Source organism: Loxodonta africana, chromosome 23 (genome assembly GCF_030014295.1).
Source record: "Loxodonta africana isolate mLoxAfr1 chromosome 23, mLoxAfr1.hap2, whole genome shotgun sequence".
In the NCBI taxonomy this organism is placed as follows: Eukaryota; Metazoa; Chordata; class Mammalia; order Proboscidea; family Elephantidae; genus Loxodonta; species Loxodonta africana.
Window position 1 is genome coordinate 70176348 of NC_087364.1, and position 15084 is coordinate 70191431.

Consider the following 15084-nt stretch of genomic DNA (forward strand, 5'->3'; position numbering starts at 1 on the left):
TTTTCCCCCTTTAGGAGAATTAACCTCTCCAAAAAGAGAGCAGGGCAATTGGCATAACAGAGTTTATAAAGAAAATGTTCTACATTCTGCTTTAGTGAATAGCATCTGAGGTCTTAAAAGCCTGTGAGTGGCCATCTAAGATACTCCACTGGTCTCACCCCATCTGAAACAAGGGAGAATGAAGAAAACCAAAGACACAAGGGAAAGATTAGCCCAAAGGGCTCATGGACCACAACTATCACAGCCTCCACCAGACTGAGTCCATTACAACTAGATGGTGCCAGGCTACCATCACTGACTGCTGTGACAGGGATAACAATAGAGGGTCCTGGACAGAGCTGGAAAAAAAAATGTAGAACAAAATTCTAACTCACAAAAAAAGACCAGACTGACTGGCCTGAGACTGGAGAAGCCCCAAGAGTATGGCCCCCAGACAACATTTTAGCTGAGTAATGAAGTCACTCCTGAGGTTCGCCCTTCAGCGGAGGGTTGGACAGGCCCATTAAACAAAACGAGACTGAAGGGACATACCGGCCCGGTGGCGGGGACCGGAGGACGGGAGAGGACAGGAAAGCTGGTAATAGGCAACCCAGGATCAAGAAGGGAGAGCACTGACATGTCATAGGGTTGGTAACCAATGTCATAAAACAATATGTGTACTGTTTAATGAGAAGCTAGTTTGTTTTATAAACCTTCATCTAAAGTCCAAAAAAAAAAAAAAGAGAGAGAGAACAGGGAAGCATGATAGAAGGTATAGAAAAAATATCTATCACGTCTTTAATACGTAACTATAGAGCTTACAGCAGTGAGGAATCCTCAAAATTTATCTGTTTCCAAGTCCAGCTTTTAACAAACAAAGCAGCTTTGTTCACAGTTAACAGATGAGATCACTAAAGTCTAGAAGAAGTTAGCGGCAGCTTTCCACTTCCACTTCTAGTTTGAGTTTTAGCTAGAAAACTTATTGTTAAAATGTGATTGTCAAGAGACATTAAGAATATCAGGAGATGGTTCGCTTTATTGTTTTGTCAACACTTACAAGGGTATCGAACTTAATGGTCGTTAAATAAAGCAAGATTTTCCCAGTGGTCATCTGCCGTTTTGTGGATGGAAGGGTAATTCGACTTGCTCCATCTTGCTCCATCTCTTGCCCCCATTTGTGTGTGACCTTGGTGGGACTTGGTGCCAGCCTCCCACAATGGATCCTCAATGTGCCAGGTCTTCTCTCTCCTTGCCTAGGTGCAAGGAAGATGGCACAGTTAAGGGCCCTTCCTGCCACCTGGCTCTTCATAGCTCCCTGGTCTTTCTTGTTGACAAAGTCAAAGCCTCTGGCCGCTGCTTACTCTCCTGACCCCCACACTTAATCAGCAAATTCCCTTTTTCTTAAATGAGTCAAAGTTTTTTTTGTTTTGTTTTGTTTTCCTGATGCCTGCAACCAAGAACACTGAAAATCATAATACTTATTTGTGGAACAGACAGTGGTCATCTCTTCAAAATAACAGCAAGCATTTAGACCCCACACAGTCTTCACTAATAATGTGAACCACTCTTTACATTTCATGAATGAGGAAGCAGAAGCTTGAAGAGGTAATGCTGGCCGCCCAACATCATACTGTTAGTCACGGCAAAACCTGGACCCAAACCCAGCTCTAAGGAGTTCGAGTCTAGTGCTTATGCTGATTCATAAATGTAGAATTAAACTAGGGTCATATGTATTATGAGAATTATAGGTTTGATTCTGGGCAGTGTTTTGGTTAGTAAGGTGACTGCCTCGTATACCACCAACGCTTCCAGGTGTGCTTACCAATCCATAAAGCACAGGAATATGACAAATCGCTTACTAATATTCACAAATAAAAAATGGCTATGTCTCTATTCAGATATCCAGGTCACATGACTTCAAAATAGTTACTAAATTTGGGTGGAGACTGCCTTTTCAAGGCCCATATGCCAGAGTATGATTCAGTGGACCTTAGGAAAAAACCACGATCATTTGGGATTTTAGAAACCAGTCACGTCCTTAGCTTGTACCCAACAGCTTTACAGCTTCTGCTGAAGCCTGTCGGCAGTCTTTTTCTTAATTTGTTTTGTAATTTAAATGCTGTTAAGTTATCAAAGGAGCAATGGTAGATCAAGATACACAAAAAATAAGGGGAATGCTGCCTCTCCTTAATTCAGTGGAAAATGAGGGTGAGTAGAAGCTCCTCTGGGGGAATGCATTGATTCAATGAACTGTCTTAGCTAAATTAATCCCACAGAGAACCAAACACCATCCAGTGCTCTGGAAAAAGTAACTTACTAAATGGTGCTCTGGTCTCCCAACAGTAAATATAATACAGGTAGGTAAACACACATCCATTATAGATCCCAAGAAGCTTTATCTCGATGGTTGCTTTTCTCTTAATCTCGGTATCTAGAGTTTTACTGTCCGATGCATCAGACTCAGAAGTTTATAAAAAGTTCTCCTTAAAGCTGTCCACACAATTGAATAAATAACTTCATCCAGTTTCTTACTAAGTACCTTTCCCAAACTTCTATTCTATATCCATCAAAAGATCAGGTACTTTTTTCAGGGGGATTTTCTTCAGTGGATTAAGTGGAAAAGAAGAACGTATCCATAAGATGACTTGAAAATTCAGGCCGTGACTTTGAATTTGTACGGACTTAAACATAGTGCCCTAGAGAAATACAATGAGTAACATGTCCTAACGTAAACAGTGGTTTCATTGGAAATTAAAATTAAAAAAGTAATATTTACAGTAGCATCAAAAATATAAAATACTCAGGGATGAATTGGATGAAAGATATAAAAGATCTGTGCATTAAAACTACAAATCGTTGCTCAGAGAAATTGAGGAAAACCTAAATAAATTGAAGGATATTCTTTGTTCACTGGTTGGACTCATTATTGTTAAGATATCAATTCTTTCCAAATAGATCAATAGTCAATGCAGTCCCTATCAAAATACCAGTAGGCCTATTTGTAGCAATTGACAAACTGATTCTAAATTTAATACGGAAATGCAAAAGACTTAGAAAGGTTAGAACAACTTTGAAAAAAAAAATGGACAAAGTTGGAAAATTAACACTATGTGGTTTCAGGACTAATTATAATAACAATTAAGTGATTATTATAGTAGTTAAGATGATGTGACATTGATGTCAAGATAGCCAAAAAGGCAAAAGAAAAGAATAGAGTCCAGAAATAAACCCATATATGGGTGGACACTGGTTTTCAATAAAAATTTAAAGGAAATTTTCAATGGAAAATGATAGTCTTTTTCAACAAATGGTGTCCAAAAATTAGCTACCTAAAAAAAAAAAAAAAAAAAAAATTTTTTTTTTTTTTTAATCTATATATCTCTCCATGTATACCGTTGCTGTCAAGTTGATTCAGACTTATTGCACCCCTAAAGGGCAGAATAGAACTGCCCCATAGGGTTTCCAAGGAGCGGTTCCAGTGGATTTGAACTGCCGAAGTTTTGGTTAGCATCTGAGCTCTTAGCCTCCGTGCCACCAGGGCTCATATCTATATTTATGTATATGTACATATATACATATATTTGGTCTACATATTATACCATGTAAAAAATTGAACTAGAACTGGATATTAAATCTAAATGTAAAACATAAATGTATAAAAGTTCTAGTTGAGTACCTTTGTGACTTTAGGTTAGGCAAAGATTTCTTAGATACAACACCAAAAGTACAATCCTAAAAAAAAAAAAGGATAAATTGGACTTCTGCTCTTCCAAAGATATTGTTAAGTGAATGAAAAGATAAGACACAGACTGGAAAAAAATATATGCAAAGTATATATCTGATAAAAAATACTTGTATCCAGAACATATACATAAAGTTAAAGACCTAGTAATAAAAAATAAACAACTCAACTTGAAAAATGGGTGAAAGAGTTGGACAGTCACTTCACCAAGAAGATTTGATTTATGGAGGATAAATAAACACACAAAGAGATGCTCACCATCATTTAACATTAGGAAATGCAAACCAAGACCTCAATGAGATACCACTGAACACCTGGAAAGCTAGCCAAAATTAAAAAGAATGACTATGCCAAATAATGGTGAGGATATAAGTAACTGGGACTCTCTCTCAATGCACTGCTGGTGGGTATGTAAAGTGGTACAACCACTAAAACTAAGGGAAAAATACAGAAAACTATTGAGAGCTTCCTATACTCATCCCTGCATACATACACTCCTCCTGAATTCAGTTGCCTACCCTCCACTCCATTATCTGTGGCAGAGTGTATTTCTAAAATATTGATTGACTAACCACTTGGCTTTAAAAGTCTTTGAGTTGATATACTTATTTAGTGCCTACTATGTGTAACCTGTTGAAGTCCTGGTGGTGGACTGGTTGATAACTATGGCTGCTAACCAAACGGTCAGCAGTTTGAATCCACCAGCTCCTCCTTGGAAACCCTATGGGGCAGTTCTACTCCGTCCTATAGGGTTACTATGAGTCTGAATCAACTCGATGGCAATGGGACAGGATGTGTAACATGGAGCCCTGGTGGTGCAGTGGTGAAGAGCTCGGCTACTAATCAAAAGGTTGGCAGTTTGAGTACACCAGCCACTCCTTGGAAACCCTATGGGGCAGGTCTACTCTGTCCTATAGGGTTACTATGATTTGGAATCGACTCGAAGGCAGTGGATATGTGTAACATTCTCAAACTTCCAGCAGTTGGTGAAAAATACAAATTATACCGTGCCAAGTTGCTTATTTTTATTTCAATTTCCTAGATTGTGGCTTGTGAGTGAATCTACCACAAATTAGTTAAAACCCCAAATCAATTCATTGGGAACCAGCAGACTGAGTTCATACCTTTTAAAGCCCCACTTTTTTATTTTTCAAACAAAGTTATTAGTATATATTAACTATTGTAGCTGATAACTTTGAGAATTTGTGCTTCTGTGAAAATTTCTAGTATAGTTGCCCATTATTGCAGATAGAAAAGCTTTTGATGGATCAGGAAGATTCACATTGAGGTCTCTCTTAAATTTTTAACCAATTTTAGTCTCTCAGATTTAAAAAAACAAAACAAACCTTCAATCGAATACTTCAGAATGAGTCAAATTTCTTCAAGTTTTCTTCTTTTTACCGCCCATTCTTCCTTCTATTAAAGACCCCATTACTCGGTTCTCCCTTTATACGTTCAGCTTAGGATACCAACCAGGCTCAATTATTTTCATATCTAGCTAGACTACCCCCTTCTCCTTCACTACTTTAGTCAATTTTGCAACATCATCATTTCCCTTGTACCCCTTGTCCTTCTCTATACCTCACCTACCTGTCCCTAATTTTAAATCAATCCAATTATCTTAGATGCCCAAGTCCCACTGGAGAAACTACACTGCCATGCAGACAGGCACCGCTCCACATGCCCAGTCACAGCTGCCTCCAGCCCACCTGGCCAACCAGTTATTGTAGTTAGTTGCTCCCGTCCCTCACAATGGCAAGTCAAAACCATTGGCAACCTGTTGAGTTCTCTTTCTCCTGCTGCCCCAGCACCCAACTCTCTTTATGTGGAAGGGGTATCAGCAATGTTGGGGTGTATATGACTTCAATTCAGGATCAAATATTTGAATTGGTATCATCTGAGAGTTTCCTGGGCTTCATCATTGGAAGCGTGCTGTAGAAGCTACACCAAGACATTGGGACAAAGGAGAGCAAGGAGCAGGGTATGACCATAGGGGAGAGGAGTGTGGTCAACTATCTGGGGAAATTAGGTAGATGTAACCTTCAATATTAGCTTCGAAGTGGAGCTAGTGTTAAAGCAGACCGTGGTCTTTTCCGGTGAGGGAGACAGGAAGACGAAGGCAAGGAAGTGACAAGAAGTTCAGAGTAGCTGTAGCAGAGGGCATGTGAGATGTGGGAAACACAGGGAAACCATGGGAAGAGATAAGGCTGGAGCTGCAGGTGCGGCCACATTTTGAAGCCTCTTTTATGCCAGGTTCAGATGTTTTTACTTTATCTTAGAGTAATGGCTGTTAAGGAAAAATTAAGAAGGGTGCATGATAAATTTCTTGCTAAGGGTAGTAACAGATGAGAGTAGACTGATAGGATGGGAGGTTGGTGGGGAGGAGTAGGGCTGGCTACATGGGCATGTGGCCTGTGCAGTCACCCAGGGCCCAGCACTGTGTGCTCAGAAGGGCCTCCTGTGGCTGTAATGTAATTCTTCATAATCATTTTAGCTTTGAACAATAGGACATGTACTGGGGGCCTGCAAACTTGCCTCACATGCATTGGACTACTGCCACCTCTCTGCCTCCCCCAGGCTGCCTACTTCCATGGTTCCTGGCACCTTGGGTATCACCAGCTCTTCCCTTCTCCATCCTTATCCCAGTTGGTGCTGTAGTCAGTCAGGTGGTGACCTGAGCAAGAACACAGGACGGGTGAGGGGCATGTGTGAACACCTCACAGCATCTTAGGGTGGGAAAAGGGCAGAATCCTGGGCAACTCAGTGGGCTTGAGTCTCTCCTTTATCCCATTCCAGGTACCAAGCAGGTCCCATAATGGTGGTTGTACCTCTTGAAGGTCACCATTCATCGTAGGTTGAGATGACAGCCCTGTAGGAAGGGGAGATGCCTAGCTCAACATTCCTGCCCGTGGCCAGAGCACAATACTTATTGCAATGTGGCACAGGCCCTGCAGTTGGTGGAAGGAGCAACCCAGAAGCTGATGGACCAGCAAATAAGTACTGTGAGGAGGTAGTCCTTCAGGCAAGCCTTGCGGCTGTGGTCTTCCCTATACCTCCCCCTGATCGCATCTTTGGGCTTCAGGAACAAACCGTCTCACACCTCCTCCAGGCCTAATGGTTTGTCTAAATGTCAGCAGGATAAAGGAGATATAATTCTGGGTGAGGCTCCAAGATGTCTGAACAACCCCTGCTAGGGTGACTAGGTGAGAAAATTCTCCATGTAATGGGTCACATAGGCTGGGGATATAACATAGCCTAGGGAGAGATTTTTCTCTGTCTCTTCGGCTATGGTGCTCGTGGGATACATGTAACATTAGCCTTACAGTCACCTAAGTGGACCTACGTAGCCAGGGCAAGACCAGCAGAAGGTAGGCTCCTACTGTGTGCTGCAATCATGATGCCAAGTGAAGGGCTTAAGTAAAAGAGTCCTTTGTATTCACTGGGACAATTTCCAGAAGCCAGGGGAATGGGCGTGCTATATAACTGTCCCAGTTAAGTCCCTCTCACGACTTAAAGTGGGGTGTGCACGGAAGTTTTCCAATCTCACCCCCACAGTTTATGAGCCAGGGGGGCTTCTCATCTGTTGTATACCATCTGCTTCTTATTGTAAGTAATGAAAGATACTTTCCATGTGCTAATGTGTGTCCAGGCTCCTACCTGAAGGGCACGATGTTTATGGAGAAATCCATATTAGTTATTAGTTCCCTTTTTCTAATGGCCTCCTGGCTATCTAGAAATTGGGGGCCACCTGTGATTACCATGCGGATTTGGGGTGCTGCATCTCACATACTTACCTAGTTGTGGGTGGGTGCTCCAGCACCTTTTAAATCCTGTGCCAAGGGAACATGACATGAAATAGCAAATATAACCCATCAGGATAGTGAGAAAGCAAGAGAGAGAAATGATTTTTATTTTATGATACTTTAGTACCTTTTAAAGGCACATTTTGCACCGGGCCCCATAAATTATTTAGGCAGCGCTGACAGGAAACTAGCTGTACTATTATTGGGGTCCAGGCAGGAGCCTGGGGTGTGAGAAATGGAATGATTTTTTTCTCATTCCCCATTAGGTCGACTGAATTCCGCGGGCTCCTAAATGACTTGATACTTCAAAAGCAACTTTATGCATTATATTTAGAAGTTTCTTTTTAGTCAGTTTCACTTTCTTCCACTTAATGAGCAGGAGATTATCTTTCTGATGAAGTAAGAAACCCCGAAGGTGACAAAATAATGGGCCCTTGATCAATGCTTATTGAATAACAGAAGAGTAAGAACAGCAAACGACCTCGCTGAGATGTGTGTGCGTTTGTGTGTTGTTTTAACAGAAGCCATATAGCTTCTGATATTAAAAAATAAAAAGAAGTTGCCACCAAGTTGATTCAAACTCATGGCAACCTCATTTGTGTCCGAGTAGAACTGTGCTCCAAGGGGTTTTCAATGACTTATTTTTCTAATGTAGATCACCAGACCTTTCCTCTGTGGCACCTTTATGTGGATTGAGCCTCCAACCTTTGGTTTATCAGCTGAGTCTTTACGGTTTGTGCCAACCAGAGAGTCTTCTGATACGAAAAATGTATGCGATCTTACAAAGAGTTGATAGAGCTGTGGAAGCCTCCTGTCTTAGTCTGGGTTCTCCAGAGGAGGAAAACCAGTGAACTGTGTGTTTATTTATAAGACTACTTCAACGAAATGGCTTACACAATTGTGGGGGCTGGCAGTTCCCAAATCTGTGAGTCAGGTGGTAGGCTGAAGACTTCTGCTGGCTTATGTGGTTGCAGGGGATGACGAACCCAAAATCTGCAGGTCAGGTGGCAGGTTGGAGGCTTCTGTTGGCTCATAGGGTGACAGGGGCTGACGAACCCGAAATCTGCAGGTCAGGTGGCAGGTTGGAGGCGTCTGCTGGCTCACAGGGTGGTGGGGGCTGGAGAATCCAAATTCTGCAGGTCAGGCGGCAGGTTGAGGCTTATGCTGGCTTATGTGGTTGTAGGGGATGACGAACCCAAAATCTGCAGGTCAGGTGGTAGGTTGGAGGCTTTTCCTGGCGCATAGGGTGGCAGGGGCTGACGAACCCAAAATCTGCAGGTCAGGAGGCAGGTTGAGGCTTCTGCTGGCTCATAGGATGGCAGGGGCTGACGAACCCAAAATCTGCAGGTCAGGCGGCAGGTTGGAGGCGTCTGCTGGCTCACAGGGTGGTGGGGGCTGGAAAATCCAAAATCTGCAGGTCAGGTGGCAGGTTGGAGGCGTCTGCTGGCTCACAGGGTGGTGGGGGCTGGAGAGTCCAAATTCTGCAGGTCAGGTGGCAGGTTGGAGGCGTCTCCTGGCTCACAGGGTGGTGGGGGCTGGAGAGTCCAAATTCTGCAGGTCAGGCAGCAGGTTGGAGGCGTCTGCTGGCTCACAGGGTGGTGGGGGCTGGAGAGTCCAAATTCTGCAGGTCAGGCGGCAGGTTGGAGGCGTCTGCTGGCTCACAGGGTGGTGGGGGCTGGAGAGTCCAAAATCTGCAGGTCAGGCGGCAGGTTGGAGGCGTCTGCTGGCTCACAGGGTGGTGGGGGCTGGAGAGTCCAAATTCTGCAGGTCAGGTGGCAGGTTGGAGGCGTCTGCTGGCTCACAGGGTGGTGGGGGCTGGAGAGTCCAAATTCTGCAGGTCAGGCGGCAGATTGGAGGCGTCTGCTGGCTCACAGGGTGGTGGGGGCTGGAGAGTCCAAAATCTGCAGGTCAGGCGGCAGGTTGGAGGCGTCTGCTGGCTCACAGGGTGGTGGGGGCTGGAGAGTCCAAAATCTGCAGGTCAGGCGGCAGGTTGGAGGCCTCTGCTGGCTCACAGGGTGGTGGGGGCTGGAGAATCCAAAATCTGCAGGTCAGGCAGCAGGTTGGAGGCGTCTGCTGGCTCACAGGGTGGTGGGGGCTGGAGAGTCCAAATTCTGCAGGTCAGGCGGCAGGTTGGAGGCGTCTGCTGGCTCACAGGGTGGTGGGGGCTGGAGAATCCAAATTCTGCAGGTCAGGTAGCAGGTTGGAGGCTTCTGCTGGCTCATAGGGTGGCAGGGGCTGACGAACCCAAAATCTGCAGGTCAGGCGGCAGGTTGGAGGTGTCTGCTGGCTCACAGGGTGGTGGGGGCTGGAGAGTCCAAATTCTGCAGGTCAGGTGGCAGGTTGGAGGCGTCTGCTGGCTCACAGGGTGGTGGGGGCTGGAGAATCCAAATTCTGCAGGTCAGGTAGCAGGTTGGAGGCTTCTGCTGGCTCATAGGGTGGCAGGGGCTGACGAACCCAAAATCTGCAGGTCAGGTGGTAGGTTGGAGGCCTTTGCTGGCGCATAGGGTGGCAGGGGCTGACGAACCCAAAATCTGCAGGTCAGGAGGCAGGTTGAGGCTTCTGCTGGCTCATAGGATGGCAGGGGCTGACGAACCCAAAATCTGCAGGTCAGGCGGCAGGTTGGAGGCGTCTGCTGGCTCACAGGGTGGTGGGGGCTGGAGAATCCAAATTCTGCAGGTCAGGTAGCAAGTTGGAGGCTTCTGCTGGCTCATAGGGTGGCAGGGGCTGACGAACCCAAAATCTGCAGGTCAGGTGGTAGGTTGGAGGCCTTTGCTGGCGCATAGGGTGGCAGGGGCTGACGAACCCAAAATCTGCAGGTCAGGAGGCAGGTTGAGGCTTCTGCTGGCTCATAGGATGGCAGGGGCTGACGAACCCAAAATCTGCAGGTCAGGCGGCAGGTTGGAGGTGTCTGCTGGCTCACAGGGTGGTGGGGGCTGGAGAGTCCAAATTCTGCAGGTCAGGTGGCAGGTTGGAGGCGTCTGCTGGCTCACAGGGTGGTGGGGGCTGGAGAATCCAAAATCTGCAGGTCAGGTAGCAGGTTGGAGGCTTCTGCTGGCTCATAGGGTGGCAGGGGCTGACGAACCCAAAATCTGCAGGTCAGGCGGCAGGTTGGAGGCGTCTGCTGGCTCACAGGGTGGTGGGGGCTGGGGAGTCCAAATTCTGCAGGTCAGGCGGCAGGTTGGAGGCGTCTGCTGGCTCACAGGGTGGTGGGGGCTGGAGAGTCCAAATTCTGCAGGTCAGGCGGCAGGTTGGAGGCGTCTGCTGGCTCACACGGTGGTGGGGGCTGGAGAATCCAAATTCTGCAGGTCAGGTAGCAGGTTGGAGGCTTCTGCTGGCTCATAGGGTGGCAGGGGCTGACGAACCCAAAATTTGCAGGTCAGGTGGCAGGTTGGAGGCGTCTGCTGGCTCACAGGGTGGTGGGGGCTGGAGAGTCCAAATTCTGCAGGTCAGGCAGCAGGTTGGAGGCGTCTGCTGGCTCACAGGGTGGTGGGGGCTGGAGAGTCCAAATTCTGCAGGTCAGGTGGCAGGTTGGAGGCGTCTGCTGGCTCACAGGGTGGTGGGGGCTGGAGAGTCCAAATTCTGCAGGTCAGGCAGCAGGTTGGAGGCGTCTGCTGGCTCACAGGGTGGTGGGAGCTGGAGAATCCAAAATCTGCAGGTCAGGCAGCAGGTTGGAGGCGTGTGCTGGCTCACAGGATGATGGGGGCTGGAGAACCCGAAATCTGCAGGTCAGGTGGTAGGCTGAAAACTTCCGCAGGTTTATGTCCTAGGAACCGGTGTTAAGGCAACAAGGAGAGCGCAGAGTAGAGAGAGAGCAAGAATGGGGGAGAGGGAATGAGAGCCTCACTGGGCCATTCACTTATATACTGGAGGCAGGCTGCACCGCTAAGAAAGCTTGTCTTTCGACTTATTCATCACAGCAGATCGCATCATGGAGGTGATTACGTTATAGTTCATTACGGCAGAGCAATCAGTCCAATGCCTGCCAAGCCACCGAGACTCATGGCCTAGCCCAGCTGACACATAACAGTAACCATCATACCTCCAAAGACCCACCTTCTACGTGCTGAAAGCCCTTGTCCTGTCCTTGTTCTGAAGGCTGTTACCCGATAACAGCGGAGAAGCTTGGATAATTAAGAAGTTAAGGATAAAGCTTCAGCCCTTATTCTTGCGTTTTAATACACAAAGTACACATATCTTTCAAAAAAAAAAAAAAAGAAGAAGCTGACAACTGAACAGCTTCTAGGAGGTAAAGATCTGCTGCCTTTATTTTCCCCCAAGAAATAACAGCCTGAAGAGAGAAAATAAAGAGTTTTTAGTTCTTCTGAGATAAAACTTTCATTTTTCTTTTTTCGGTTTGGGATAATGATTATTTTCTCCCCTGTTACCTAAAACCTTAAGTACTTAAGATATTGCCTCAGCGACGAGTGTAACATACTTTGACAAAACGATGTCTTAACAGATTCTCGGAAGCCTTATTGCCACATGGTATAATTGAGTTCCTGCTGAACTGGACCAAAAGGATCACAGAAGGATCTTCTGTGAGTAGTAGTCACTGAGGTCAGTGTTATTAAAAAATTTAATGTAGTTGGAGGAATAAGAGAAAAACACAAAGAGGACCCAGAAAAGGGCGTTTGCAGGCAAATTTTATTGGAATTTTTCAGGCTAAAGAGAATTGGGTGAAGCTTGAAAACAATCTAGACAATGAAATCAAAGTACTGGGCAGGTTTTAACCCTAAGGAGAAATGGGAAAGTTGTGGACGGATCGCTACAGAGACTAAGCGGTGTCTCCAGGTTCTGGTTATATGTGTTTCTGAATCTCAGCACGCCTGGCTCCTGAATTTTAAGCCACTTCAGACAAAACATAGGAAAGGGAATGCCTGCCATGGATCCCTAAGGCAAAGTCAGGGCAGTGGATATGGGATATCCGTGTATGGGTTTTGGAGTTAGCTGAGGGGTGAGACCCATTTCTGCCTCTTTATTTGCTCTGTGACTCTGGACAAATTCTTAACCTCTCCAAGCCTCCATTTCCTTGTCTGTGAAAAAGGACTGCAAAGAATGTACCTGGCTCATAAAATTGTTGTAAGGGTTAGAAATACCGCACGTAAAGTTAGACTTGGCACAGTGCCCGGCAGGACTGGCGCACTATTATTACCTGTTTTTACAAACAGCAAGAATTGGTGAGAAAAATCTCAAAATTGCCTGGGTTATCTTGGAACTGAAATTGGGTACAGGTTTTGCATCCGTCGACTGGATGGTCTAGAACGAAGTACTTCCGCTTTTGTTCACTGGTGGCAGCTACAGCTCCTTCTGAACATGTTTTTGCTGTAAAAATCAAGCAAAAATGTGCAAGTTTCTTTTTCTTTGAATTTCTTTGTGTGTGTGTATGTGTGCGTGCGCTTAGGGAAAGGATATATCTACAAGTATTTCTGACATCCATTAAATGCATAGACATTTATTTATCTTACAGGTAGTACCAAATCTAATGGTGGTGCTCTCAAGCCAGTGATAACCCAGTGCGTTGGAATGATAGGACTTTTTTTTTTTGTTTGAAAGGTAGAAGGATTAGCTTACAAATATTTAAATGAGCTTCAACTTCACCAAAGTTCAGGTCCCTGAGGTAAGCTCTTTCTTGTGTTTTACCTTGAAAGTCTTCTCCAATGATGCACTTGAAATCTTTACTTTATGTTAAAAGCCACCCCTAATGGGTCTGATTGTAAAAGAAGCTGGGGTTAGCTATTTCTGTCAAGGAGCAGGGTAGAATTGAAAGTTATTTGTAAAAGGAAATGAAACGATTCCATGTAATCGCTGTTTTGCTATGTAGACATGGTGAAATAAAAAATAAAATAGAAACTTTGTAATTTGAGAAAGAATGGTCTCTTCAGAGCATGGAAATCTTTATTTCGTTCTTTTCGATGTTATTATTAAAGTGGAAGTTGCAAAATCCTGCAAAGCGGACGTGTTAACTGATGTTTACATCAATACCTACAAGTGACCAGGAGCATCCCTTCATGTACAATAAAGGCAAAACAAACAAACAAACAAATCCTTTTCATCTGCTCTGGTGATATTGACTAGCAGAGAGGGGTCTCATGTTATATTTATATAGTATTTTCTAAATTACTTATGGTTTAAAAAAAAAAAATCGATTCTTCTTTTCTCCCTGTGATGAAAGCGGCTGTTGTTTTCTTTGACTAAAAGGTGTATGTGTTTATTGCTGACGACTTCGTAAACACAGAGCTGAGGGCTGCAATCCATCTTCATGGAAGACACCAGGCTCAGGCTTTATCGTATTTAAACCAAGTGCCAAAGCTGACCTCACCGTCTTTGTTCACACAGGGCTGCAGCTGGACGAAGTGTGGGTGGGGCATGTGCCCTAAGTCCATGCTCAGCATCAGGGTCACAGCAAAGGGGGCTCTGACAGGATTCCATTGTGACCTCATTCTGGAGCTAAGGCAACAATTCTCTAGCAGGCTCAGGCTTGGTGCACGTTGCACTGGTGCCCACTCCTCTACTCCCCAGAGAGGTCCTACATTGCACTGGTGCCCACTCCCAACCTTCCCAGAGAGGTCCTACATTGCACTGGTGCCCACTCCTCTACTCCCCAGAGAGGTCCCACATTGCACTGGTGCCCACTCCTCTACTCCCCAGAGAGGTCCCACATTGCACTGGTGCCCACTCCTCTACTCCCCAGAGAGGTCCCACATTGCACTGGTGCCCACTCCCAACCTTCCCAGAGAGGTCCTACATTGCACTGGTGCCCACTCCTCTACTCCCCAGAGAGGTCCTACATTGCACTGGTGCCCACTCCGAACCTTCCCAGAGAGGTCCTACATTGCACTGGTGCCCACTCCCAACCTTCCCAGAGAGGTCCTACATTGCACTGGTGCCCACTCCTCTACTCCCTAGAGAGGTCCTACATTGCACTGGTGCCCACTCCTCTACTCCCTAGAGAGGTCCATTGCACTGGTGCCCACTCCTCTACTCCCTAGAGAGGTCCCACATTGCGCTGGTGCCCACTCCTCTACTCCCCAGAGAGGTCCTAGATTGCACTGGTGCCCACTCCTCTACTCCCCAGAGAGGTCCTACATTGCACTGGTGCCCACTCCCAACCTTCCCAGAGAGGTCCTACATTGCACTGGTGCCCACTCCTCTACTCCCTAGAGAGGTCCCACATTGCGCTGGTGCCCACTCCTCTACTCCCCAGAGAGGTCCTAGATTGCACTGGTGCCCACTCCCAACCTTCCCAGAGAGGTCCTACATTGCACTGGTGCCCACTCCCAACCTTCCCAGAGAGGTCCTACATTGCACTGGTGCCCACTCCTCTACTCCCCAGAGAGGTCCTACATTGCACTGGTGCCAACACCCAACCTTCCCAGAGAGGTCCTACATTGCACTGGTGCCCACTCCTCTACTCCCCAGAGAGGTCCTACATTGCACTGGTGCCCACTCCTCTACTCCCCAGAGAGGTCCTACATTGCACTGGTGCCAACACCCAACCTTCACAGAGAGGTCCTACATTGCACTGGTGCCAACACCCAACCTTCCCAGAGAGGTCCTACA

The 15084-nt window shown here is 46.1% G+C and overlaps 1 protein-coding gene across 16 annotated transcripts in view; it reads left to right on the forward strand.

Moving 5' to 3' along the window:
- P2RY1 (purinergic receptor P2Y1) overlaps nucleotides 1-15084 on the forward strand; it is a 339516-nt gene that overhangs the window by 128186 nt on the left and 196246 nt on the right. For 6 of the 16 annotated variants that reach the window (XM_064275626.1, XM_064275627.1, XM_064275625.1 and 3 more), the window contains one exon: nucleotides 1-14251. This exon is cut by the window's left edge. The exons of the other annotated variants lie outside the window; for them this stretch is intronic. In XM_064275626.1, the coding sequence (XP_064131696.1) occupies nucleotides 8711-9748 (1038 nt within the window). In that variant the 5' untranslated portion in view covers nucleotides 1-8710 and the 3' untranslated portion in view covers nucleotides 9749-14251. Of the gene's footprint in view, nucleotides 14252-15084 lie in introns of those variants that run through there. 16 annotated transcript variants of the gene reach the window in all.